Raw genomic sequence first — 27,377 nt, 5'->3', positions numbered from 1 at the left:
AAATGACTTAATTTTGTTTCGATGTTCAACGCAGTTATTATGCAGCATTAAATGTAGTAAACCATTGCACGAAATTTTGAAGAGTTTGCAGAGGTAGAAGTCCATAGCGTATACTTTCCGTATGGTCGATTTTAGATGCCACAATCTTGAGAATGAAATGTGGACAAGATACCTAAATTTCATATAAAATTTACTGTATAACAATATATCATTTAATTTAAGTACCACATAGGTGTCGTATGTAATATTGAGAAATATTCTGTCTTTCGCAACTGTAATAAAAGTTTTATTTACACCAGATGCGTTTGGCTTTATTTTAAAGCACTTCAACCAATGAAAGGTATGGCACATACACATTGCCAAGTCACCTTTCGTAGTTTTGTGCTGCGGTAACACAATATTCAATGTTTGTGTTGGCTGATCAGTGTGTTAGCAAATAAATGATGTTTGTGTGTGCCACATACAAAAATTATATTTGACATAGCTGAGAGCACTTCACTGATAGACGGTATATTCAAGTCCTAATGTTTTTGTAAGTCCACAGTTTTGTTTAATGTATTTTGTCTACTTCCTTTTGATTAATTGAAGTGCTTTAAAATAAAGCCAAACGTGCTCAGTGTAAATAAAACTTTTGTTACAGTCGCGAAAGACGGAATATTTCTCAATATTACATACAACACCTATGTGGTACTTAAATGAGATATTGTTATACAGTAAATTTTATATGAAATTTAGGTATCTTGTCCACATTTCATTCTCAAGATTGTGGCAACTAAAATCAACCATATGGGAATATACGCTATGGACTTCTACCTCTGCAAACTCTTCAAAATTTCGTGCAATGGTTTACTACATTTAATGCTGCATAATAACTGCGTTGAACATTGGAACAAAATTAAGTCATTTATGGGGCGAAGGTATCAGTCAAGAAGACATGTAAAAAATCTAATTTTTGGGCCAAATAGTTTTTCTGGAATCGAATGATAAGTGTGTCAAAGCAGTGGGAACACCATGTGTCTGCACAGGCGAGCAGTGCAGTGACAAAATCGCGCACAGCGCGGAATGCAGGGAGCACGTCTTTGTAACAGCAAGGGTTAATGCGGCCGTGGTGGCTTTACTTCATGAACTGCGCACTCCCCCCCTAAACGTAAGCTTGCGGACTAGCTATACTATGGCGCTGCTTCTATTGAAGCGTGCGTCGTGTGCAACTGGCAACGCAGCAGTCTCCCGCGTCTGGGCGGGCATGCGCGAGCCGCCAAGATAAAAGAATTGAACTATAGTCATGTTTGGAATTTTGTAACATTAGAACAATATTTAAAACTCAAATCAAAGTCATATTCAGAAAAAAAGACAACATTAAATCATAATATTTTCTTTAAAGGCATCAACAACAACTACCATGATCAAATCACTTGGGCTATTGGAAATAGAAATGCTAAACTTTATTTATATAGGATAGGATCATGAAACAGAAGAGAGGTATTAGGTTGAAGTTGCCAATATCTGTTTGATATATGAATAATCATGAGTGTCCTTCATAAATAAGTCTATACATAAAAATTGTGTTGTCTTTGGAATGGTGAAAGTTTGGCATAGAAAAATTAAGTTGGGAGTTTTTTGGCAGGTGTGTTATATGAAAGATATATACGTAATTTTGATGTATGTTAAAATATTACTCATTGTTAATGCCCATGTTTACACTTTAACGTGTATGGTACAGGGCTATTACAAATGATCGAAGCGATTTCATAAATTCACTGTAGCTCCATTCATTGACATATGGTCACGACACACTACAGATACGTAGAAAAACTCATAAAGTTTTGTTCGGCTGAAGCCGCACTTCAGGTTTCTGCCGCCAGAGCGCTCGAGAGCGCAGTGAGACAAAATGGTGACAGGAGCCGAGAAAGCGTATGTCGTGCTTGAAATGCACTCACATCAGTCAGTCATAACAGTGGAATGACACTTCAGGACGAAGTTCAACAAAGATCCACAAACTGCTAACTCCAGTCAGTGATGGTATGCGCAGTTTAAAGTTTCTGGATGCCTCTGTAAGGGGAAATCAACGGGTCGGCCTGCAGTGAGCGAAGAAACGGTTGAACGCGTGCGGGCAAGTTTCACGCATAGCCCGTGGAAGTCGACGAATAAAGCAAGCAGGGAGCTAATCGTACCACAGCCGAAGGTTTGGAAAATCTTACGGAAAAGGCTGAAGCAGAAGCATTACCGTTTACAATTGCTACAAGCCCTGACACCCGATGACAAAGTCAAATGCTTTGAATTTTCGGCGCGGTTGCAACAGCTCATGGAAGAGGATGCGTTCAGTGCGAAACTTGTTTTCAGTGATGAAGCAACATTTTTTCTTAATGGTGAAGTGAACAGACACACTGTGTGAATCTGGGCGGTAGAGAATCCTCACGCATTCGTGCAGCAAATTCGCAATTCACCAAAAGTTAACGTGTTTTGTGGAATCTCACGGTTTAAAGTTTACGGCCCCTTTTTCTTCTGCGAAAAAAACGTTACAGGACACGTGTATCTGGACATGCTGGAAAATTGGCTCATGCCACAACTGGAGACCGACAGCACCGACTTCATCTTTCAACAGGATGGTGCTCCACCGCATTTCCATCATGATGTTCGGCATTTCTTAAACAGGAGATTGGAAAACCGATGGATCGGTCGTGGTGGAGATCATGATCAGCAATTCATGTCATGGCCTCCATGCTCTCCCGACTTAACCCCATGCGATTTCTTTCTGTGGGGTTATGTGAAAGATTCAGTGTTTAAACCTCTTCTACCAAGAAATGTACCAGAACTGCGAGCTCGCATCAACGATGCTTTCGAACTCATTGATGGGGACATGCTGCGCCGAGTGTGGGAGGAACTTGATTATCGGCTTGATGTCTGCCGAATCACTAAAGGGGCACATATCGAACATTTGTGAATGCCTAAAAAAACTTTTTGAGTTTTTGTATGTGTGCATTGTGAAAATATCTCAAATAATAAAGTTATTGTAGAGCTGTGAAATTGCTTCAATCATTTGTAATAACCCTGTACATACGTGGGGCCAGAGCCAATAGTAAACCACGAAGATTACTAAAACTTAGGGTCTTTCTTTAACTTGCTTTGATTAATTTCACAAAATCCATTATGTAAATTTTCTGCAGAGCTGATATTTCCAACCTGGAGGTACTACATATGCGTTTTCAGCTTATAAGAGATCATGAAGAACAAAGCTTAGTATGTTGTGCCCCTTAGTTTTCTCATGCATAAAGAAACCTATAGTGCTGAACTCACATCAGATGTGATGGGACAAGCAAATTCTACTGAGATTTCGAGAAGAGGTCACATAGGTCATAACAATTTGTCACTTGTTAGAGCTGCTTCTCTCAGCAGATTTCTCCGTTTGTGGTTCATGCCCTCACTGGAATGATTCCTCATGTGTCTCTGCTCTGCTTGTATACACGGTGTATATGACCCGGGACAACCGGGAGATCCGAGAAAAACCTGGGAATTTTTTCATCTGGGAGAAAACCGGGAAAAACCCAGGAATTGTTTAGAGTTCCAGGAAAGTTTCATTGGTTTGGTTTTCAGTTAAATTTTTGTGATTTTTGACTGGTAAGAACCAATACTCTAACTAAGGATATTACTGTATCCCGCTACCGCAGAATAATACTGCAGCAACAAAACATGAACGAGAGAAAAAAAAAACGAAAATAAAACTTTAGTTGCAAAGGAAATGCTCCTTATACAACAACAAAACACAGTGCTCATACAAGTGTCTGCCAACAGCACAGTGTTGTCAAAGGCTTAGGAAGACTATGCAATGCTTCATAACAACAAATTGCCTCCGATGGACATGATGTGACAACAATTAGACTCGTTTGAGCAGTTGCGGGCGGGCTCTTGCGCATGCTCAGTTTAGTCGCATATGGGTAGTACCTTCTCCCCCTTCTGGTTACCGAAGTGTGGCTGGGCGCCACTACCTAATATCGCCCCGGTACGGGAATATAGTAAATCTGGGGCTGATGCACAGAGCAGTCAGAATTGTGGTGGGGAGGGGGGTCGTCTCCACGTGACCCATCTTTCGTTCAGTGATTTTGTTGTTTTGTCTTCGTTTATTGCTCTCACGTTAAATGATGATGAAACGGATTTTTGTCGCCAGGAGCTATCAAGTGAATTAAAATACGTTCGCTTAGTAACATCATCATCATCATCATCATCTTGGACAGTTTCCAGCCACTGGCTGGGTCTGTCGGGAACACAAGCCTCTCCATCGTGTTCTGTCTTTCCACCATTCCCCCTCTTCCACCTTCGTCCAGTTCTCTCCTCTTCTCGTCACACATTCCTTCACTCCCTTCACCCATATATCTCTTGGTCTTCCCCTGGGCCTCTTCCCCTCCAGTTGCAGATCAAACATCCTCTTTGGAATTCTTCCCTCATCCATTCTCTTCATGTGTCCATACCACTGCAGTCTTGATTTTTCTATCCTGTCCTGTATTGGTTTCTCCTTTAGTCTTTCCCTCACATACACATTTCGCAACCTGTCTCGTCTTGTTACACTCAACCTGCTCCTCTGGACCTTCATTTCACTAGCTTGTATTCTACTTTTGTCGCTTTTGTGCATTACCCATGTCTCACTTCCGTATGCCAATATGGGGACAAAGTAGGTTCGGTATATAATTCCCTTGGATTTCTGTGGCACCTCCTTGCTCCAAATAAGCCCCCTAATGCATTTGAAGAACTGCCCTGCTTTTCTGCACCTTTCATTTATTTCCATTGCGTTTCCCCCCTTACTTTCAATCATGCTTCCCAGGTACTTGAAGTTCTCTACCACTTGTAGTTTTTCCCCTCCACAAGTTATATCCACATTTGGCCTATTCTTCTTCCTTGTTGTGACAATTATTTCACTTTTCTTTGCAGAGAAATGCATTCCATATTGTGCTGCCGTTGCCTCCCATACATCTAACTGCTCTTGCACCTCCTTCTCGCAATTTCTCCATAACATCAGGTCATCGGCAAAAAGCACTGCTTTCATTTTATGATCTCCAATTGCATCTGATACTTGCTGTAGGATTTCATCCATAACAATAATAAACAATAAAGGCGAAAGTGCATTTCCCTGTCGCAGCCCATTTTCCAGCTTGAACCATGCAGTACGTTCCCTCCCCACTTTCACACAACTCTCACTTCCCTCATACATTTTTCTGACTTTTTGTGTTATCTCTTCATCTATGCCTTTTGCGTTCAGCGCATCCCAGAGCTTGTCCCTATAGATACTGTCATACGCCTTCTCAATATCTAAAAAGGCCATGATTAAGTCCTTCCCGTACTCATAGTGCCTTTCCTGCAGTTGCCTTACCGCAAATATGAGGTCCGTTGTTGATCTTCCCGGTCTGAAACCATACTGCTCCTCTTGCAGTCTACTTTCAATACTGCTTCTTATTCTCTTCTCCAGGATCTTTTCATAGATTTTTCCACAGTGGCATAGCAGGGTGATTCCTCTGTAGTTCTCACATCTCCTTTTATCCCCTTTCTTGAAGATCGGGACTATAATTCCTTTCTTCCAATCCTCAGGAATTCTGTTCTCCTTCCACACCACCCTCAGCACTCTGTATAGCCACTGGGTTCCTACTTCTCCTGCTGCTCGTATCATATCCACTGTTACTTCGTCCCAACCTGGTGCCTTGCCCCCTTTCATCCTCTTTATGGCTTCTTCCACTTCATTGCAAGTTAGATCATCAATTTCCCCACTATTATAATCGTCTGCTGCCTTAGGCTCTCCATCGCTGTTAGTTACCCGCTTGACGGCATTCAACAGATCTTCAAAGTACTCCTTCCAAATCTTTTTGAGCTCATGCATTTCCTCCACAACTCTTCCATTATTATCCATGATCCTCAGGCACTCGCTTCTGTCGTTCCTCTTATTTCTTATCATGGTGTAAAGTACTTTTTTGTTCCCTTCACTGTCCTCTTCTAACATTCTTGTCCATTTTTCCATCCACTTCTTCTTCTCTGCCCCTACTATGGTCTGTGCCGCTTTCTTGCTTTCCTTATATTTTACCCTAGCTTCCTCTGTTCGGGTCTGGAACCATTCTCTGAAGGCTTTGTTCTTTCGAAGTACTGCTTTGGCAGCTTCCTTTGGCAGCTTCTTCCTGATCAGTGTCTGGTACTGGGTCCTCCGTTCATCCTCTTTCAGCATCCATGTCTTCAACCTTTTCTCCTGTATGTCTGTTGCCCTCCTATCTTTTTTCTCTCTCAGGGTGGCTACCAACAGACGATGGTCACTGTCTAAGGCCTCAGATGGAATGACCTTAACATCTGTGAGGCTGCTCATCATCTGCCTATCCACTAGTACATAGTCTACTACTGAAGTTTGGGACCAGTCTCCACTGTACCAAGTTATTTTGTGGCTACTTCTCTTCTTGTACCAGGAATTTGCGATCGCCAGCCCATTCCTCTTGCAGAATTCCAGCAACAATTTTCCTTCTCTATTTCGGTTCCTCCAGCCCTCTGGTCTCATTATCTCCTCGAATCCTTTCCTGTCTGTGCCAACATGTGCATTGAGGTCCTCTATTATAATCTGATTACCTCCATTTAGCTGCTTTTGCATGTCATCTTCAAATTCCTCCTTCTCCTTTTTTGTACACCCCACCTGTGGGGCACATGCTTGGATGATTTCAATGCTTTTTCCTTTCACTCGTACTCTGGCTTTTATCATTCGATCATTGATACCTTCCACCTCCTCCTGCAGACCCTCTCTGACCACTATTGCCACTCCATTTCTTCCCCTCTCATTCCCTATCCAGTACAGTTTACATCCTTTACTTAGTGGTTTTTCACCAACTCCTCTCCACCTAGTCTCAGCAAGTCCCAAGATGTCCAATTTCCTCCTTTCCATCATTTCTACAATTTCTTCTAACTTCCCAGTTAGAGTCCTTACGTTTAAGGTGCCCAGTCGTAAACCATCTCGTAATCCTTTTCCATTGCTTGGTCGGTTTCCTTTAAATCCATTCCATGATCCGAGGCATGTTCCCTTTTTGAAAGCAGTTGATTTATCCACTGCTAGCTTGCTAGGCCTATCGCAGCTTCACCAGAGCCCCGTTAGCCGTCACGTTTCAGGGTTCCCATAGGGCCTTCCCAGCTACCGTAGTGGTCCTGGGGCACACGAAGTCCCCGCTGTACATCGCCCCTATAGGCAGTCCCCTACTTTGTGCCGTTGCCCATCTCCCATGATTTGGACGAGGGGTTGGACTTATGGGAGACGTTCGCTTAGTAACGGAAGGCAAAAATATATTATTACTTTCATATTTTATTTCCACTTTTCTGACAGTCAAGCATTAATTGCCTTGCAGAATAATGAAGTTATTTTTGTCGGTTTGCTAAAGAGATTTGACTTTTATCTTTTCTGCTGAGGCAGTCAATTTATTTGAAACTAATAGTTTAATTTCACACTCTTGGTTGGTTTCAACTGTTCACTGCATTTCAAGTGCATGTGTGGCACTATACCATAGTAAAGAACCAAACATGAGATAATACAGCACTGGAACTCCAAGAAAATATACATCCGAATATGGACATACGAATGTGCACTTTAAGCCGAATTATTCATTTTAGTGTGGTTCACGAAATTCCGATGCTCTTGAAGTATCCTCCGATGTCTTGTTTCTTTTATGATATAATATAAGATCTTTTAATGTTTTACACGTACAAACATATGGGCTTCCTGTGTCATCGTAGCTGCGCAAGCGCGGTAACGCCTGTGCTCTCTTGCAACTGCTGAAACGAACCAATAAGTAACAGGTTGTGGGAAAATATTGAGGATGGTGGTTTGAAAAGCTTTACATTCAAAGTAAATTTCCTTTTGCGCAAGATGAACTGTGTGCGACAATGTACAATGACTTTCTTAAATCACAAAGCGTTTGACTCTCATTTAAAAATCAACTCTTTGAGGACAACCATTTAGAAGAATTTCGAGCCCAGATCAGACATTTATGTCGTTATTAAGAATTTTATTGGCACATTTGTGTGATGTATCTTAATTTACACCATGCACTTTTCTTATTTGCGTGTTCGCGCTACTTAAGAGTGGTCTTGCTATTGACTGACTACATCACGTGTCCTATGCTGTCATCAGCGGGCGAGATCAAGTGACATAAGCTATGACTGGCTTACAACAGCGCATCGCAATCTCGATTTCAATGCTTTGGAAAGTGACATGCGGTGTTTGGTGGAATTCAAATTTATTCCTTTGTAATACGAAAATAATACTCCTTCCCAGGAGTTTTGTTTTCTGAAGTGCCTGGAAATTCTACACCGGTATATAAAACCATAAACATTCAAAGCATTGATGAGTTTTACAGTGCTGATGAAGAGTGTACTGTCACTTAACATGGAAAAAGTGTCTTTTCACCCGGGAGAACGTGTAATTTTTACCGGGAAATCCGGGATTTTTTTTTCTTTGTCCACGTATACACCCTGGTATATTTTTGTTACTGCATCAGTTGCTGGTATTTCACCATGTGGCATTCAGTCTCATGTCAGGCAATGGTTATAATGTTTCGATTCATCTGTGTTTAAATGCAACTGTGCAGAGCTAACCTAATTTAACCTGAGAATATCTCGCTTTCTATATATAGCACTATCTTACATTTGCTGTGGTCCACTGTGATTTCGTCAGAATGCTGGAAAAAATTTTGGCACTATGGCTGCCCACAGGGTGTAAACGTGGACGAGGAAAAAAAATTCCCGGATTTTTACCAGATTTCCCGGTTAAAAATACACTTTCTCCCGGATGAAAATACACTTTTTCCGTGGTAAGTAACAATATACTTTTAAAACATATCAATCCTTTAAATGGTTGTGGTTTTATACACCAGCGTAGAATTTCCAGGCACTTTAGAAAACGAAACTCAGAGGAAAAAACTCATTTTGGAAAGATGTCTGATGTGCAGCAACATGTACACTGTATATTTTCGTATTGCACAAAAGTATAAATTCGAATTCCACCAAACACCGCATGTTAGTTTCCAAAGGATTGAAATCGAGACTGCGATGCGCTTCTGTAAGCCAGTCGTAGCTCATGTCAAGAGATCTTGCCAGCCAATGACAGAGGATATTCAGAGCATACGATACGTTATGTAGTCAGCCAATAGCAACTCACTGTTAAGTAGCACAAACATACAAATAGGAAAAGGTAATGTTTTAAATTAATATACATAGTGTTGCTACAAGAAGAGAAAAGCTTACACGTATAATATTGGTCTCTAAGATTAATAAGCTGCAAGAGAAGCTAAGCTATCACTCATAATGTTGATCTTTTTTGCGCGTGTTACACTTTAAGATACATCACACAAATGAGCCAGTAAAATTTTTAACAATGACATAAATGTCTGATCTTCTGGGCTCGAAAATATTCTAAACGGTCGTCCTCAAAGATTTGATTTTTGAACGAGAGTCAAACACTCTGCAATTTAAGAAATTCATTGGACATTCGCGCACAGAGATCATCTTGCATAAAAGGAAATTTTCTTTGAACGTAACACTTTTCAAACAATCATTCAGAATATTTTCCCGCAACCTGTTAGAAATAATTCATTTCAGCAGTTTCCAGAGAGCGCCAGATAACATGCGACACCGCGGTTGCGCAGCTACGATGAGGCAGGAAGCCCGTACATTCTTATGTGCAAAACATTAAAAGAAGACATTAGAGGATACTCCAGGACCATGGGAATTTTGTAAGCCATACTAAAATGCATAATTCGGCTTAAAGTGCACATTCGTATGTCCAGATTCAGATGCACATTTTTTGGAGTACCAGTACTGTATTATTTCATGTTTGGTTCCTTACTGTGGCATAATGCCATAGGTGCTAGAAGATGAAAACGTGAACTTTAAATGCAGCGAACAGTTCAAACTAGCCAATAGTGTGTAATTAAACATGTTATAACCTTTAATCACCAATAACTGCGTGGATATTCAAACACACTCACTTAGAAACAATAGCTCGTTACATGATAACAACTCAGTATCTCTTATTCGACTGCCATGCCGTGACATGCGGCCGGCACCGTTCGTAGCTAGGTGGCGCTCCTGCGCTCAGCCGAGTTGCGGAGCGCCTCTATCGCCATTTGCGCATACTGTCTTGGCGGCACTGTTAAATGTCGTGGCACAAAACCACACACTCACTTCCTTGGAGACATGGACAGTACGGAGACTTCCATGGCCTCTTGTGAGGCCCCGAGAAGATCCTACGGAGAGACACGAGAGTATGGTTGAAAATGTCCAGGACGGAAGCTCGTGCGTGGAACGTGCCTCCTGGACGAGATGATGGGTGAAAACTCCGGAGAAGCATCCATAGGTGTCGTGGACCTGGGGGTGTGCTCCAGCGAGATGGGTCCCGGAAAAGGCGGCATCGCGACTGGGGCCGGTTCCGGCGTACTCGGAAGCAGTAGCGACGTCGGCTGCATCAACACGTATGGTAGATCGGCAGCAGCGACAGGACTGGCTTCTCGGGCTGGTGGAGGCGAAGGAACGGGCGGTGGCACCGGCGTGGCCACCACTCGTGGGCACATCTGGTCGTAATGGCGAACAACCATGCCGTCGTCCGTACGTATTTCACAAAGCCGGCGGCCGCGAAGAGCCTTGACCACCCCTGGAATCCATTTAGGGCGAGATCCATACCCTCGTGCCCACAAGTCGGCGCCCACCGAGTATTTTCCCGCACTAGGGGACGCGGCACAAGGCCTGACAGGGTGAAGCAGGTGCAGTAGAGTGCGCGGTTGGCAGCCATGCAAGAGTTCAGCAGGCCTGCGATCAGCCAGAGGCGTGAAGCGATAAGAACTCAGAAATTGCAGCAGAGCCTCATCTGTGGAAAAATCACTAAGGAAGTTTTTCATCTGGCTTTTGAAAGTGCGGACAAGGCGCTCGACCTCCTCATTCGACTGCGGATGGAAGGGCGGTGCTGTAACATGATGAATCCCTTGTCCAGTACAAAAATTACGGAAGGCCTGCGAAGAGAACTGAGGGCCATTGTCCGTGACGATCATAGATGGAAGACCTTCTAGCGCAAAGATTTTGGACAAAGCCAGCGTCGTCGCTGCAGTGGTGGGCGACGGACATCGAACAACAAACGGAAACTTCGAGAAGGTGTCAATCAACAGTAGCCAATAAGTACCGAGGAAGGGGCCGACAAAGTCAGCGTGCACCCGTTCCCTTGGCTGCACCGGATCAGGCCACGGAGAGGGCATTGTAGGAGGTGCAGCCAGTTGTTGAGCACACTGACCACTCGCAGCAACCATGTGGGCGATGTCCGAATCAATACCGGGCCAATAAACGTGCGTGCGGGCCAGGGACTTAGTCCAAGAAATACCCCAATGGCCTTCATGCAACAGTTTGAGAACATCTTTGCAAAGAGAGGCTGGCACCACGACCCGTGGAGATGCGCCATCCATGGCCAGAAGAACAACACCATCACGAACAGACAGACGAAGGCATGGTAGTTGCGAAGGGGATCTGATGCCCTGCCCTTGGTCCTGTCCGGCCAACCCCGTTGAACAAAACCGATCACCTGACGCAGGACCAGGTCCCGCGCAGTAGCCGACGCAACCTGCGAACCTGTAAGTGGAAAACCCTCGACCGCACGACGTTCTTCCTCATCAATGTGGAAACAGAGTAGTTCATCACGATCAAAAACCGGGTCGGGGCCCATCTGCAATCGCGACAATGCGTCAGCGTTGGCGTGCTGGGCCGTGGGGCGATAGTGAATCTCATAGTGAAAACGAGACAAGGCCCAACGTTGCAGGCGGTGAGCTGCCTTATCCGGAAGCGACGCCGATGGGCTGAACGGAGAGACCAGCGGCTTGTGGTCGGTGATGAGGTGATACTTAGAACCATACAAAAAAACGCTGAACTTTCTTAGAGCATAAATGATAGCGAGCGCCTCCTTTTCGATTTGAGAGTAATGGCGTTGCGCATCGTTGAGGGTCTTGGAAGAATAGGCGATGGGTCGTTCCGACCCAGCCTCACACCGATGGGCGAGAACAGCCCCTAGGCCATACTGTGACACGTCAGTCGCCAGAACCAAGTGCTGACCCGGACGGAATGTGGCAAGACAAGGCACCGACTGCAAATGAGCCTTCAGGCGGACAAAAGCCTGCTCACACTCGTCGGACCAACAGAAAGGGGCGTTTTTGCATAACAGCTGATGCAGAGGATGAGCTACCGCTGCCGCGGATGGAATGATTTTGTGACAATAAGCAATCTTGCCTAGAAACGCCTGAAGTTCTTTGACCGTAGACGGCCGGGGTAGAGCGTTAATGGCCGCAATGTGCTGACGTAGAGGACGTATACCCTCACGGGACAATTGGAAACCAAGATACACAATGGAGGGTTGGAAGAACTGTGATTTGTCCAGATTGCACCTCAACCCAGCCGAGTGCAAAACCCGAAACAGTGGACGCAAATTGCGAAGGTGCTCCTCAGTGGAGGCCCCCGTGACAACAATGTCATCCAGATAGTTTATGCAGCCGGGAATGGAAGCCGTGAGCTGTTCCAAAAACTGCTGAAAAATGGCCGGCGCGCTAGTGACGCCAAATGGTAACTGCTGGTACTGATACAACCCACAAGGAGTGTTGATGACGAGAAATTCCTTGGAAGAAGCATCCAATGGCAACTGATGGTATGCCTCCAATAAGTCAAGTTTGGAAAAGAACTGGCCCCCAACGAGCTTGGTAAATAACTCCACAGGATGGGGAAGAGGATAAGTGTCAATGAGGCTCTGAGCGTTGACAGTGGCTTTAAAATCACCACACAATCGCAGACTCCCGTTTGGTTTAGAAACCACCACGATTGGCGATGCCCATTTGCTGGAGGTAACAGGAAGGAGAATCCCTGAAGCTGTTAACCTGTCTATCTCAGCCTTGACAGGTGCACGCAACGCCACCAGAATAGGGTGTGCCCGGAAAAACTTTGGGCGAGCTGTAGGTGTAAGAGTAATGTGGGCTTCAAAATCCTTGACACGACCCAGATCAGCAGAGAAAACAGATGAAAATTCACAACACAATCCATCCAGCTGTTGATACGGAATATCCTCAGATATGAGGTGCACATCATCATCAATGGAGTACCCGAACAACTGGAAAGCATCATAACCGAACAGGTTTTCAGTGCCCGCATGATCCACCACATAAAACGTGAGGGGCCTAACAACAGACTTGTAGACAATGGAAGCATCAAACTGGCCAATGATAGGAATTTTCTGTTTATTATAAGTTCTCAGATTTCGCGTAACTGGAGGCAAGGGAGGGGAGCCCAACTCCAAATACGTGCGAGAATTAATGAGAGTTACTGCAGAACCAGTGTCCACTTGCATGCGAATGTCTTTATCCAGAACACGAACAGTAACAAACAACTTGCTTGTTTGAGAAAGCACACAGTTAACATCCATGTCCGATGCCTCATCCTCGTCGACAGGAACTTTAGGGGACTGACACACAGAAGCAATGTGGCCTTTTTTCCTACATGAATTACACGTGGTCCAACATTTTGGACACGCGGCCCTGTCAAGCTGTACGAAACAACGTGACAAGAAGGAAGTGCGGAACGAACCTGCTTCTGTGGTTGCTGTTTTCGCTGCGAGTGTTGCGGCCCAATGCGACATTATTTACGCGAGTGAACCACCGCCACATCTTCGTTCTCCTGTAAAACACGCAAATTGTCCGTGTCGAAAGTTGACTGTACAGCGCCTACATCACACCACACGTCTATTTGCGCGCCAGCAGCGTGAGACACTTCAAAGGATTGAGTGATGCTTAGAACTTCCGACAATGACGGGTTTGGCAGTTGCAGGGCACGTTGCCGAACTTCTTTATCAGGAGCAAGCCGTAGAATAGCATCCCTAACCATTGAATCAGCATACGACTCATGATAAGTGTCCGTGACAAACTGACATTTCCTACTCAGACCGTTTAGTTCCGCCGCCCAAGCCCGGTAAGATTGATGGGGCTGTTTACGACACTGATAGAACGCCACGCGGGCGGCAACGATGTGGGTGTTTTTTCGGTAATAGTTAGACAATAAGTCACATATTTCTTGGAAGGACAGAGAGGCAGGTTCCCGCAGAGGGGCTAACTGAGATAGCAGCTGATAGATCCGTGGGGAAATCCAAGATAGAAATAACGACTTACACATAGGAGCGTCGACAACGCCGAAAGCCAAGAAGTGTTGCCGCAAACACTTCTCATAATCCTCCCGATCTTCAGCGGCCTCGTTGTAAGGAGGGAATGGAGGCAGAGAAGAGGAAGACAGATGATGAGTAAGCGACGTCGACAACGCCTGAATAGCAGCCGTCAGCTGTGTTTGTTGTTCAATGAGCGCTTGCATAAGCTGTTCCATGTCTGCCCCGTCACGAACACACAAATCCACAACGCAGTGAAAATATCCGACATCGTCGCCAAAAAGTGTTATAACCTTTAATCACCAATAATTGCGTGGATATTCAAACACGCTCACTTAGAAACAATAGCTTGTTACATGATAGCAAATCAGTATCTCTTATTCGACTGCCGTGCCATGACATGCGGCCAGCGCCGTTCGTAGCTAGGTGGCACTCCCGCGCTCAGCCGAGTTGCGGAGCGCCTCTATCGCCATTTGCGCGTACTGTTGTAGCGGCACTGTTAAATGTCGTGGCACTGTCACAACAAAACAATTCGTTTCAAATAAATTGACTGCCCCAGCAGAAATGATTAATAAAAGTCAAATTTCTTTAACAAACCGACAACAATAACTTCATTGTTCTGCAAGGCGATTAACACTTGACTGTCAGAAAGGTGGCAACAAAATAAAATCTGAAATTAATAACATGTTTCAGCCTTCCGTAATTATGTGAATGTATTTTAATTCACTTGATAGCTCCCGGCCACAGAAATCCGTTTTGTTTACATTTAACCTGAGAGCAATAAACGAAGAGAAAACAGCAATATCACTTAACGTAAACATGGGTCACGTGGAGACTACCACCTTCCCACTACAACTCAGACCAGTGTTGTCGTTATAACGACAATGTCGCTAGAACTAGAGGATTTTATGAATTTTTAGCGGGCAAAATTGTGGCTTTTGCGGAAAAAAGTTTTAGCGACTTTTTAGGCAGTCAAGACTAAGTTACCTTTTAAATCTTTTGCATATGAGTCAGTCTTAAAACTCAGTCACTTTTGGCTATGGACCACCACTACATCCTCAGTGTTGTGCTAATTTTCTCTTCCTAATAAATGTCAACATTCCTTTACTTCCCTAATTCCCCTTGTGGGGAGGGAAAAAAAAGATTACTCTATGGAGAAAAACTCAATGCATCCATAAAATACTTTTACACCACCAGTATCTGCTACAGATTTTAATTAAATCTTCATTTATACTCGCATAATGTAGTCAATTGCGATTCAAAACGCTTCCTTGCTATCATGAACTTTCTTACGACCTGCTAATTTTAACAATTTTCTTCGAGACTTATAGATGGCTATCTTAATTATGTACAAAAAGATCCATATTTTTCCTTAATCTAGTACAAAAATGCACAGCTGTGTTTACTTTTCTTTTTTAATGAAACTGAAGTATGAAACCAAATACTAGTATATTAATAGGAACAGATTAGAAAAGCTTATTTGTATCCGAGAAATGGTCAGGCATTTACACAGTAGTAACATCATGAAAAGATGATAAAGAAATTTTTACCAGTCTTGTTAAGTGTCAAAGTTCTGATGCCAAATGAGTGAATAGAAAATGTAAATATTTTCTTGCAAGCCTAAAAGTATGAGTACGTTAAAATGGGCATTTTTTTAAAATTCCTATAATAATTATTCACATTCCTCACAGCATTCTTTGGAAATTGAAAAAAGTGATAGTTTTGAAAGCTGCTGCAATTTATAGTGCCATAATAAGTCCAAAATACGACCACATTTTTATTTTGAATGTGCTTTTGCACTTTATTTACAAAATGCACAATTGTTTCGCAGCGTTTATACAGAACCGCCGCTTGGCGGCACTGCAGTAGCAAACTTGCAGAAAAACTGTAGGAGCTCCATGACTCAACAATGAGTGAGAACAAGAATACTGTACTGGAACTGGACTGTTTGGAATGTCATATTCATTTTAGTTGTATCGATCATGGAATAGCAGTTGGCAGAAATAATTGTCATTCTAAGAGTCCGATAATTTCCATTATTCTTAATAATAAGAGACTGTAAAAGAAAAAACAATCAAAGCAGACACTCAGGTGTAAAAAGTCTCCGAAGAAAAGTTTCAATATATAAGATAGATTCTTTTACACTGCTTTGCAAAAACCATCTTTAGAGACATAATGTATTACAAGATTATATTTCCTCAATTTCACAAAGGTTAAGCTGTTCTGAGAACTTAGCTCAACTTTTACCAACCCCTCTGAGGCCAAATATAACTATAATTACATCCCCATAAATAAATAGCAAACTCCTTTCCTATATATTTATTTTAGTTTATTTCATTTTGTCTTTCCTTTTCCAATACAACTGTATCAAGGATTTTGCTACAAATGCATAATATACTACTTCAGCTACTATTATTATTATTATTATTATTATTATTATTATTATTAATATTACCTGACCTGCATTTCTGGGTGACTTTCCCGAAATCTACCCCTTTCCCTAGACCTCTCCAGTCGTTTTCCTTCACCCTTCTTCCTTCCCCTTCAACTCTTCTACCTGAACAAGGAGCCACTGGCTCCGAAAGCTTGCCAATTACAACCATCTTTTATGTGCGCTTTCTGCCGCTACTTGGTGAGACAATTTTTCATCTATCCAAAAAGAATGGAAAATCCAGGATGGAGTGTAAGAAGATTATGAAAAGGGTAGTTGCTACTCACCCAATAGTGGAGATACTGAGTTGCAGATAGGCACAATAAAAAGGCTGTCAGAAAATGAGTTTTTAGCCAACAAGATCTTCGTTGGAAATAGACAAAACACAAAACACACACACACACACACACACACACACACACACACACACACACTCTCTCTCACTCAAACACAACTCAACACACATGATCACAGTCTCTGGCTTGAGGTCTCAGCAGATAGGTGTGTGTGTGTGTATATGTGTGTGTGTGTGTGTGTGTGTGTGTGTGTGTGTGTGTGTGTTTTGTCTATTTCCAACAGAATCCTTACTGGCTGAAAGCTTACTTTCTGACAGTCTTTTTGTTGTGCCTATCGGCAATTCAGCATCTCCGCTACATGGTGAGTAGCAACTTGGCCTTGCCCAGACCACTATGCTGGATTGTACATTAGGTGACAAAAAGGATACAGTGGTACTGCTTGATGAAGAGGGAAAGAAGTTTCAATTATATGTTGATTTATTGAAATATTATCAAGATCTTACACCTAGTAAGACAATCTGTGCCAGGCAAGGACAGAACAATTGTTTCCATGCCTGTGTTTTTGTGAAACCAAGGCCTGTGGACTTCGATTTCACTGAAAATGTTTCTAAAAGTGGAATGGGAGTAAAATACATGCATGTGAATACCATTCTGCCTCAAATGAGTTTACGTTCAAAAGCTGAGCAGCTCATGAAGCTCATACCTATTGTTACCAACAAACAGTGTAACACAAGATAGTGAAATCATCACAATGCACAGGACTATATGCCTCTACTAGATGAGATTCCCGCATTGCTAGAATATTTATTTATAGTTGTGTCCGAGACTGTGTGAGGCGAGATCAGTAAATCTATATCTCAGCCATGTAAATACAATGGTAGGTTGTATTTGTAAAGATTAGATTGTGACACTTAATTCTGTCACTGAAGCAAACATCCAAAAATACTTCTGAAGTAAAAGAACTTTCCTAGGAAAGAAGCCAAATAAAAATAAAACCTATCAATAGGAGCAAAGCAATACCATTAAGTTTTTAATAGACAAAACTGAATCAGTAAATTTGAATAGATAAGATTACAGCACCTAATTCTGTCACTGGCATAAACTTCTAAAAGTAAATCTGCCACTGAGTAAAAAAAAAAAAAAAAAAAAAAAACTAACAGTTCCATCTATCCATTCTTTGGTGCACTATGGAACAAACAATGCCATCTATTGGCTCTTTGGAGTCCTGTGGTGCGAAACATCCGAACTATAAGCTGTGAAGAAGATTTTAGGTAAAACTCTAAATTATGACTTTTTTCCGTTTTCCGATTTTGATGAAATGAAGCTTACACATTTGCCCAAGCTGTGTTCAAGTTGTATGTGAAAACTCCATGAAAATTCGTCTAATAGTTTTGAAGATTTATTTGTTCGAACAGACAGACAGACAGAGACAATGGTTTTACAGTTTTAGTATTAGTACAGACAAGCTGTTAGTCACTGCTACACTTGCATATAACATCAGCTGCCCTCATGTGTCTGCCTGCTTGGTCAAGCATAACATGTGATGTGCAACCTCCCCCCCCCCCCCCCCCTCTCCCTCCCCTCCAAAGCACAATTCATCACCATGAGCAGTATGTCTGCCGAGCAGCGCATACTGAAGGGTACAGGTAGGAGCACGCATCGATGCATCGTGCTGCTGAAGTAGTTATATGTTACATGATGTTACAGCATGCAACAAACACCCACCAAGGTAGCCGAGACCACTAGTGCGCTGCTTCCTGGGTTCAGGTAGGCGCGCTGGCCACAGATCAAATCCGCCCGGTGGATTAAAGACGAGGGCCAGTATGCCAGCCAGCCTGCATGTGTTTTTAGGCGGTTTTCCACATCCCGCTAGGTGACTACCGGGCTAATCCCCACATTCTGCCTCAATTACACAACTCAAAGATATTTGTACATGTTCACACTATTTCATGGCTTACACTAGATGCAGTTAGCTGGGGTACACTACTTACATCCCAGGGGGTTCGGGGAGGCAGTAGGAAGAGCATCTGGCCATCCTCTGCATCTAACACTGCCAAAACCGTAATAACAAGGCCGACCCCGCGTTGGTGCGGGACAAGGCCCAAAGAAAGAAAGAAACAGCATGCAACAAACTGTCTGGAAGTATGGATTAAATACACTGAAGACTGACTGAGAATTATTTTCATTACTTTGAATCATATTGCATAGGAAATATCAAGCAATAAAAATATTTTGACAAATATGATAAAGATCAAAAGTTGGAGAGGAAACAGCTTTTTCGAAGAGTAAATATTTTTCCCTAATTCACATAATATTCTTCAAATCAATAAGTATCTTGTACTACAAACTTTCTACAGCAGCCAATGTTCTTTGTCAGGGTTCAAGCTATCTTCATACTAAATATCACTAAAATTGGTTTGGCGGGTTAGTTGTGAAAAAGTAACACACAGTGATACTGTTGCATTTGTAATACTAGTATGGATAAAACTTTCAATTAGAACATAGTTTTTCTGAGATCTGACTGTTTAAACAAAAGCTATACAGTGCCCCAAGCTATGGTCAAATTACCTGTAAAACTCCATGAAGTTTGTTTAGTAGTTTTGGAAATAAGCATGTTTAAACAGAGCAACAAACAATAGGACGGCTTTAGATGAAACTCTGAACAACAATACCTTTTTTCGAAGAGGCAATTTTGATGAAATAAACCCTATATGGTTCCCCAAGCTATACTAATGTTACCAGCAAAAACCCTAAGAAAATTTGTTTTGTGTTCCCCAAGCTATGCTCAAGCTACAAAAACCCCATGAAAATTTGTCTAGTAATTTTGGAGAAGTGTGTTCAAACAGACAGACATGAAAATTTTACAGATTTATTATTAGTATTGATTGCTTACGTCAAATCTATTGCAGAACTTATATTTGCATTTTATAACATTCATTGAGACCAAAAATCTTCTCTGTAGGAATAAGCATTGATGCCTGAAACAATAATCTTGTGAAACTTAGCTGACTCTGCCCATCCTCAAGGTAGAAGGTAGCACTGGTTGACACTATGTTACTTGACTCATGGAAAAAGTGTGATACAGTTCCTCACTGTCACCTAAAATACCATGGGTATGTAATATTAGACCAGCATTGAGTTGAATTGAAAAAGTTCCTAGCAAATAGAACATAGAATATACTTTTCTACGGCAAGAAAACTTCAGGTGGAAAAGTAGCTTCAGAAGTATCTCAAGGGAGTGTTACTGGGAAAAGATATAAATGATGCTTTGACTAATGTCAGAAGCACCATAAAAATATTCATGGATGATGTTGTCTTTAGAAAAGTCTCAAAGCTGGAAAATAGTAGTAAAATATTGGATGACTAGTAGAGATTTTGCACTTGGTGCAAGGATTGGTAGTTGGCCCTCAGTGTACACACAAGTAATGTATTACACATAAATAGATGGAAACACGCATTATTGTTGATTACGAGGATGTTGAGCAATCACTGGAAACAGTCACATTCATTAAATATCTGGGAGGATGCATCAGGAGTAATTTAAAGTGGACCTAATTCTAAGTCCGCTTCAAGGTCACACGCCTTACACACCAGCATAAGGCAAATTCACACAGCTATATATATATATATATATATATATATATATATATATATATATATATATATATATATATATGTGTGTGTGTGTGTGTGTGTGTGTGTGTGTGTGTGTGTGTGTGCGTGTGTGTGTGTGTGTGTGTCTGCTTGTGTCTGTATATGTGTGGATGGATATGTGTGTGTGTGTGCACGAGTGTATACCCGTCCTTTTTTCCCCCTAAGGTAAGTCTTTCCGCTCCCGGGATTGGAATGACTCCTTACCCTCTCCCTTAAAACCCACATCCTTTCGCCTTTCCCTCTCCTTCCTTCTTTCCTGATGAGGCAACAGTTTGTTGCGAAAGCTTGAATTTTGTGTGTATGTTTGTGTTTGTTTGTGTGTCTGTCGACCTGCCAGCACTTTCATTTGGTACAAAAAACTAATAATGAAAAAAAGTTGCATGGCCCGGGATTCGATCCGGCGACCTTCGGATTACGAACCCGAGCGCTTACCGATGCACCACGATGCTGTAGAAAATTATTAATCGTAGAGAGTATTTCACCGCAACGATTTCTTTTAACTGTCGATTTTCTCAACAACAGCTGAGAAGTGCATCTTGGTGCTTTGCCACGTTACGCCTCTGGCCATGAGCTTTTATTATTCGCAGTATGAATCGAATCTGAATTTCACAATTGGCGGCCTCCCCTTGTGAGAAGGAAATTCCGAGTGTGTACCTCTCACACAGAGCTTTGTACTGAAATGTGAACCATGGGAAATTTAAAAAACAACAATATGGAAACATTTGAAATAGGGTGTTATAAGAGGAAAATAGTAAGACGACAGGAAAATTATTAAATAAAGAGGTAACAAAAAAACACACGAGGAAAGAAGTTTAAGGAAAAAGCTTAACAGAAGAATTGATAAGTTATTGGTACATTTTCTACAGTACGCAGAAACAGTTAATTTGTGACTGAAAAGGGTAACAGAAGGGAAAAACTAGAGAGGCAGAAAAACCTGCTGTAAGGGCTGCTGGGTGTAGTAGTAATGTAAAAATGAAAAAATCAGCACAAGAAGAGATTCAGAACAGCAGCAAAATAATTAATAGACTGATAATTTCTTTTTAAAAGTGCAAAGTATAAGTTCTATATGGTAGGGGAAAGTCCTTCATGATCTGGATCCGGGTCCAGCACTCCAAGACACTCTTCTGCAGATCCTCAATGTCCTCTCTTCCATCCACTTCATCTCACCCTCCTCAGTGCTGCGAGCTGTATGTTGACCTCCACCTTTCTAACTGCTCCATCCAAACCTCTGCCCAAATCCAGCCTACTAATGGTCATGGCATCTGCATTCTGAATGCTGCCATCCCTTCCACACCAAAAATTCATACCCCCTGATGGCAAATGTGCACTTACAAACAATTCCTTGTCCAGTATTTTGAAGACCTACACATAGCACAGACAGGTACTACATCCCCTCCTCTCCCCCGAAACCTAGTCTGCAAACAGATTTCCTGGCCTGTATTTGCACATGCCGCTAATCCTATGAAAATCCCCAGGAACATGCTGTAAAAAAGGATAAGCATCATCATCCAGTATCATATCGCACTGGAGCAACTGGATCATATATTTTGCTAAGGCTTTTACTACTCACCAATTATGGAAATGAGAAACATCCTCTCCACAATCCTTCCCACCCCTCTCAAAGTGCTGTTCCACTGTCCACCCAAACTACACTATATTCTAGTGCACTTTATGCCAGCTCACTTCCATCCCCTTGCCGCATGGACCATACTCCTGTGGAAGATGGTGCAAAGTCTGTCTGATGCACCACTCAGCATTTATACTCCAGTCCTGCCACAGGCTTATCACATCCTATCAGTGGCAGAGCCATTTGTGAAAGCAGTCATGTCATATACCACCTCTGCTACAAATTCTGCACATTTTATGTCAGGATGACCAACAACCAGCCGTCCACCCAGTTTTATGGCCAGTACCATGCCATGGCCAAGATCAGAGTTGAACATCCACTGGCAGAACTTGCCGCTGAGCACATCATGCTAGATTTCGACAGCTGTTTCACACCCCATGCCAACTGGATCCTCCTCGTGAAAACCAGGTTTTCTGAATTAAGCAGATGCAAAATATTCCTCAATCCTATAATCAATCATCTTAGCTTCAATCCCTGATGCCCTATTCCGCACCCACATCAGCCCCACTCCATGATTCTAATTTTCTTGATCCTGTCCCAACGTCGTCTGTTCCACAGTCCCCCTCATCCTCCATTTCATTTCTTCCTCCAAATCCACTCTCTCATGTCATTGTGCATTGCACACGTCCCCTCTTGGCTGTAGAAAGAATGAGATCACTGGTGCTGAATTCCCATTGCCTTCTCCTGCCCAAAGAATGAATGGGCTCACTGATGCTACATTCTATCCCGTTCATCTGTCAACTAACTCTCCCATCCATCAGCCACCATTTCTCAAGCCTTCCTTCTATTCCTCACTCCCCCCCCCCCCCCCCCCCCCAATTCCACTTGCCTAGCACATCTGACACAACTCCTCCCCCCTAAAGTTGCAGTACCGGCAAGATGTAGTCAGTCATGACAATGTAGCTGTAAGGTGTGAGTGCGTGCATGTATGTGTGTGTGTTTACGTACACTCTGGCTCTGAAGAGTGAACTATCCAAAGCCAGCATAATTCTCTGAACCATTTATGTGTCTATTGGAGTCTTAACTATTTGGTGCTTTGTTATCTTTACTTTTTAAATTATACAGAACATAAGTTCTGCATTTTACACAGTCAATTTGAATGACAAACAACTGATGATATTTTCACTTAAAGTTAGACATTTGAAACTAACCTGGCTGACAGTTTCATCAGCATCAGAAACCAGTTGTTCCAAAGCACAACGAAGACCTTGATTCCACTGACACTGTAATGTGTTAGGGTCATGATTGCCAAGAAGTTGTATCAAGAGGCAAGAGTGACAGCGAATGGTCGGACTGTTGTGTGTTAGCAGGCTTGAGAGGTTGACACCTGTAAATAAATGAGAATGAAAAATTAAGGTGGAATTGAAATTCTAATTTTTTTTACAATAATTTATTTTATTTGCTCCTTATAGTATGAAACTGTTGTCAATCAATGAATAGATCACTTTCGTGCAAAACTGAGAACTAAACTTGCCCTGTCCAAGATTTTTCCTGTCCATTTCTGTGAAAGCACTCAAAAACTGCTGACAACAGTGATGTTCACCCTGACATATGAAACAGGGTGAAATATGAACTTCTAAGCTGTTTTCAAGCATTTCAGTTTGGATTTGTTTTGAATGAAATGTGTCAATTATGCATATACCAGGGTCAATGTTTCATTTTCTGTGATACTGTGCAAAAAATTAATATTTTTGTAGTGCTTTTACACTATTACCCAACCAAATCATAAAAACTACAAATCAATTCATATTAAACAACAGCTATATTGAAATAAACAATAGATGGCCTATGGAGATGTTCTACAAATCTGGACAGTAGAGAAAATAGATTGATGGCTTATAATCTGGGCAGATGCAATAAATCTACAGAGCAATATGAAGTATGTGTGATCTTAAGCTTTCCCAGCAAATCAACTGTTTGTATTGCTTTCAGTTGACAGTTGACTACAATCATTTACTTAATACTGTTATGTACCATGACTGCACCAGGCCAGGAACCCAACAGCAATACCAATAATATGAATAATGTTAACAATTAATATCTAACAAAATCCTCAACATTTATGTCCATTCCATAATGGATTTGTTTGCATACTTACCATGTAGTACATCAGCAACAACAGCAGGTGCATGTAGGGGAAGTTGTGCAAGAAGTCGAACAAGTATAGCAATGAGGTCTGCAACAAGTCGTACCTTTCGGCGACTTAGTTGCAGTAGATGCTGTAGCAATGGTACTGCACCCAATAAGGCAATCGCATCACACAGCTGTGATTCCAACTCAGTTTTGCCTGCATATGCCAAGCGACAAAGCAGCGTCATGACAACTTCCAAGGCCTGTCGAATATATGTTTAACTTATTAAACTATTATTTGTCACGAAGGATCTGACAAAAGTAGCTACATGAGGTGTACCCAAAAGTTCCCAGGATACACCAATAAATAAGATTACACTTTACCTAGATATTTTTTACTACTGTCATCTTCAAACTAGTCCCCTGGGAGTGTATGCAATGTTCCCGGCAGTTTTTACTGAAATCTCATGCGTTTTTCATCAGCATTTTTCATGAGCCTATTCAGTACCACTTGCGATTCTATTTGAATTTCCTCAACTGTGTGGAAGCTTCAGCTTTTTAACTGGAATTTAATTCTAGCAAATAAGAAAAGAGTCACTTGGTGTCAGGTTGGGTGAATATCATGGACGTGGAACAACTGTCATTTTGTTTTCCATTAGAAACTCATGAGTGATGAATACAATGTGTGACCTTGCACTGTCATGATGGAGGAACCAATCACCTGTGTGCCACTTTCATTGGACATCATCCTCTACACACCCTGTAATACAGCCCCATGACATTGCATATGTCCTGGATGGTCTGACTACCATCTTCCACCACTGTATTCTGAACAACAGACACATTTACAGGAGTAATGCCGGTCGACAGCTGCTCTGAATGTGGATCATTGTCAAACAATGTTCTGCCAGTTTGGAAACATGTAAAAACAGTTGTAAGTTTGACTGTGGCCTAAGGTGTCTTCCCCACATGCTTGCTTGAAAACATCATGTGGTTTTTCCAAGTCTGAAACAGAAGTTTATGCACAAACGTTGTACTCAGACACATGTCATCGTTAATTTCGCAAGACATGCGACACATAAAAATGGTAAAATGTGCGTAAAAACTAAATGTGACTACCTAGCACAAAGTTGCTTGACCCATTAACTCTCAAAGAATGTATGAGGTACCTCCTGGCAGCTTTTCACCGTACTAGCTGTACTTCAGCAGCTACACATACATTCTGGGAACTTTCGGGTAGCATCTCTTAGTATTTAATGAACCTAGCAGTATAGTATTAAAACAAGTTGAATGGTTAACAGAAGGTATTTATCAGCAGTTACCGTTCCTCATACAAATACAACCAGTGATAGGCTAGGTGATTGGATGGCCAAGTGAAGAGTAGTATCTATTTTGCTAATAAGGCTTGAACATGACAGACAAATATTATAGACTGTTGTTCGATACCAACAAAAGAATTGTGGAGGAAGATAGGAAGTCAGCCGCATGCCACTTTTCATTTTTCTTCTTAATTTTCAAATGCATACAATAACTTATTTCTAGCAATGCTGGTAGCGGTCCTTCACATTAATATATCAACTGTTTTCCCATAATGGTCATTTAACATGTTCATAAAACTACAAAAATGGGGGGTGGGGATAGAGAGAAAGAAAACAGGAGGGAAGTAAAACATCTAGCTGTACATGTTCCATCTAGTCACAGATGTTACCAATATCACAGATGCATCAGTGAATATTAGTTTTGTGGAAACATGCATGAAGTTCAAACACAGCTTAATTCATAAATAAATACATACTAAGTAAGGTAAAAAAGAAGTTGAAAAAGTTTTACCTTAGTTTAATGGCAGCATTCTAAAGTGGATAAAAAGGACTTTCTCTCAAAGAACCAACACAGATTCAGGAAAATATAATGATGAGAAAAGCTTACTGGGCAAAGTATTACTCACTTCTTTAAAAGGATTCACAGATCACTTTGAAGCACTGTAGAAGATTAGAACGAGTTCTAGTCAGTCATGTGACACTCCAACACTATTAAAATTCAGGGTAGTGAAATGATATGTGTGTGTGTGTGTGTGTTGTGTGTGTGTGTGTGTGTGTGTGTGTGTGTGTGTGTGTGTGTATGTGTGTGTGCGCCCGTGTATGTGGGTGCACGCGCCAGTTGGTTATATGGACTCAGCCCAGTAAAATAGGTTGACATGCAGACATGTCAAAATGCCAGAAAGGAGTTATCATGTTTGGGCATTCCCATGACAGAGGATAGAGTAGCATGGAGAGCTGCATCAAACCAGTCTCAGTACTGAAGACCACAACAACAACAATGACCACATTGTAAATGGAGTTGCCTGGTTTGTTGGTGTATTAACACAGACTGTTCAACATGTCTACCTGCAAAAGTGTACTACATTAGACTCTCGCTAATCTGGCCCTCAGTAGTCCGGCCTCTCAGTAATCCGGCTCACATCCAAAAACACGTGCGCAATGAATTATCATGCACAACAATGCTTAGTTAAACAATGATTTATATACTGTATTTGAAATCGTAGCCTTCTTTCCAGTTGAGAATATTGTCTTCTAAAAGGAAATGTGTTATGCTAGACCTCAAGGAGAAACTCAAAATTTTAGATAAGTTAAATCGAGATCCTCTGCAGAAAGCCATTGCTGCTGAGTTCAATGATGGATGAGAAACTATTTATGACATCAAAAAGAAAGATGATGTTATTCGATAGTCATCATCAGTTATCTGCTATATTAGCAGGTCCTTTGCCTCTCCATTTTCTGCGATCCATTGCTTCCTTCTTAAGGCTGCTGTATGTTGTACCGTCCATCATGTCATCCAGTATCTGGAATCTCTTCCTTCCTCGCTTCCTTTTCCCTTCTACATAACCTTCTAAAACTGTTTTTATCAGTCCGTCATTCTTTCTTAATATATGCCCAATCCAATTTCTTTTTCTTCTCTTTATTACATCTAGTAACTGCCTTTTCTCTCCCACTCTTCTCAGTACCTCTTCATTTTTTACTTTGTCCATCCAACTTATTCCTTCCATCTTCCGCCATGTCCAGATCTCAAAAGTCTCCAGCCTTTCTCTGTCTTTTTTCCTCATAGTCCATGTTTCAGCGCCATATAGAA

At 41.9% G+C, this 27,377-nt stretch overlaps 1 protein-coding gene across 2 annotated transcripts in view; it reads right to left on the bottom strand.

Moving 5' to 3' along the window:
• The window catches only part of LOC126478698 (serine/threonine-protein kinase fused), a 209,849-nt gene that overhangs the window by 10,402 nt on the left and 172,070 nt on the right, over positions 1–27,377 (bottom strand). For both annotated transcript variants that reach the window (XM_050103723.1, XM_050103722.1), the window contains exons 10-11: positions 24,280–24,514; positions 23,333–23,508 (exon numbers count right to left, since the gene is read on the bottom strand). In XM_050103723.1, the coding sequence (XP_049959680.1) occupies positions 23,333–23,508; positions 24,280–24,514 (411 nt within the window). The remainder of the gene's footprint in view (positions 1–23,332; positions 23,509–24,279; positions 24,515–27,377) is intronic.

This window comes from Schistocerca serialis, chromosome 1 (assembly GCF_023864345.2).
Source record: "Schistocerca serialis cubense isolate TAMUIC-IGC-003099 chromosome 1, iqSchSeri2.2, whole genome shotgun sequence".
Lineage (NCBI taxonomy): Eukaryota > Metazoa > Arthropoda > Insecta > Orthoptera > Acrididae > Schistocerca > Schistocerca serialis.
This window is presented reverse-complemented; position numbering and strand designations above follow the sequence as displayed.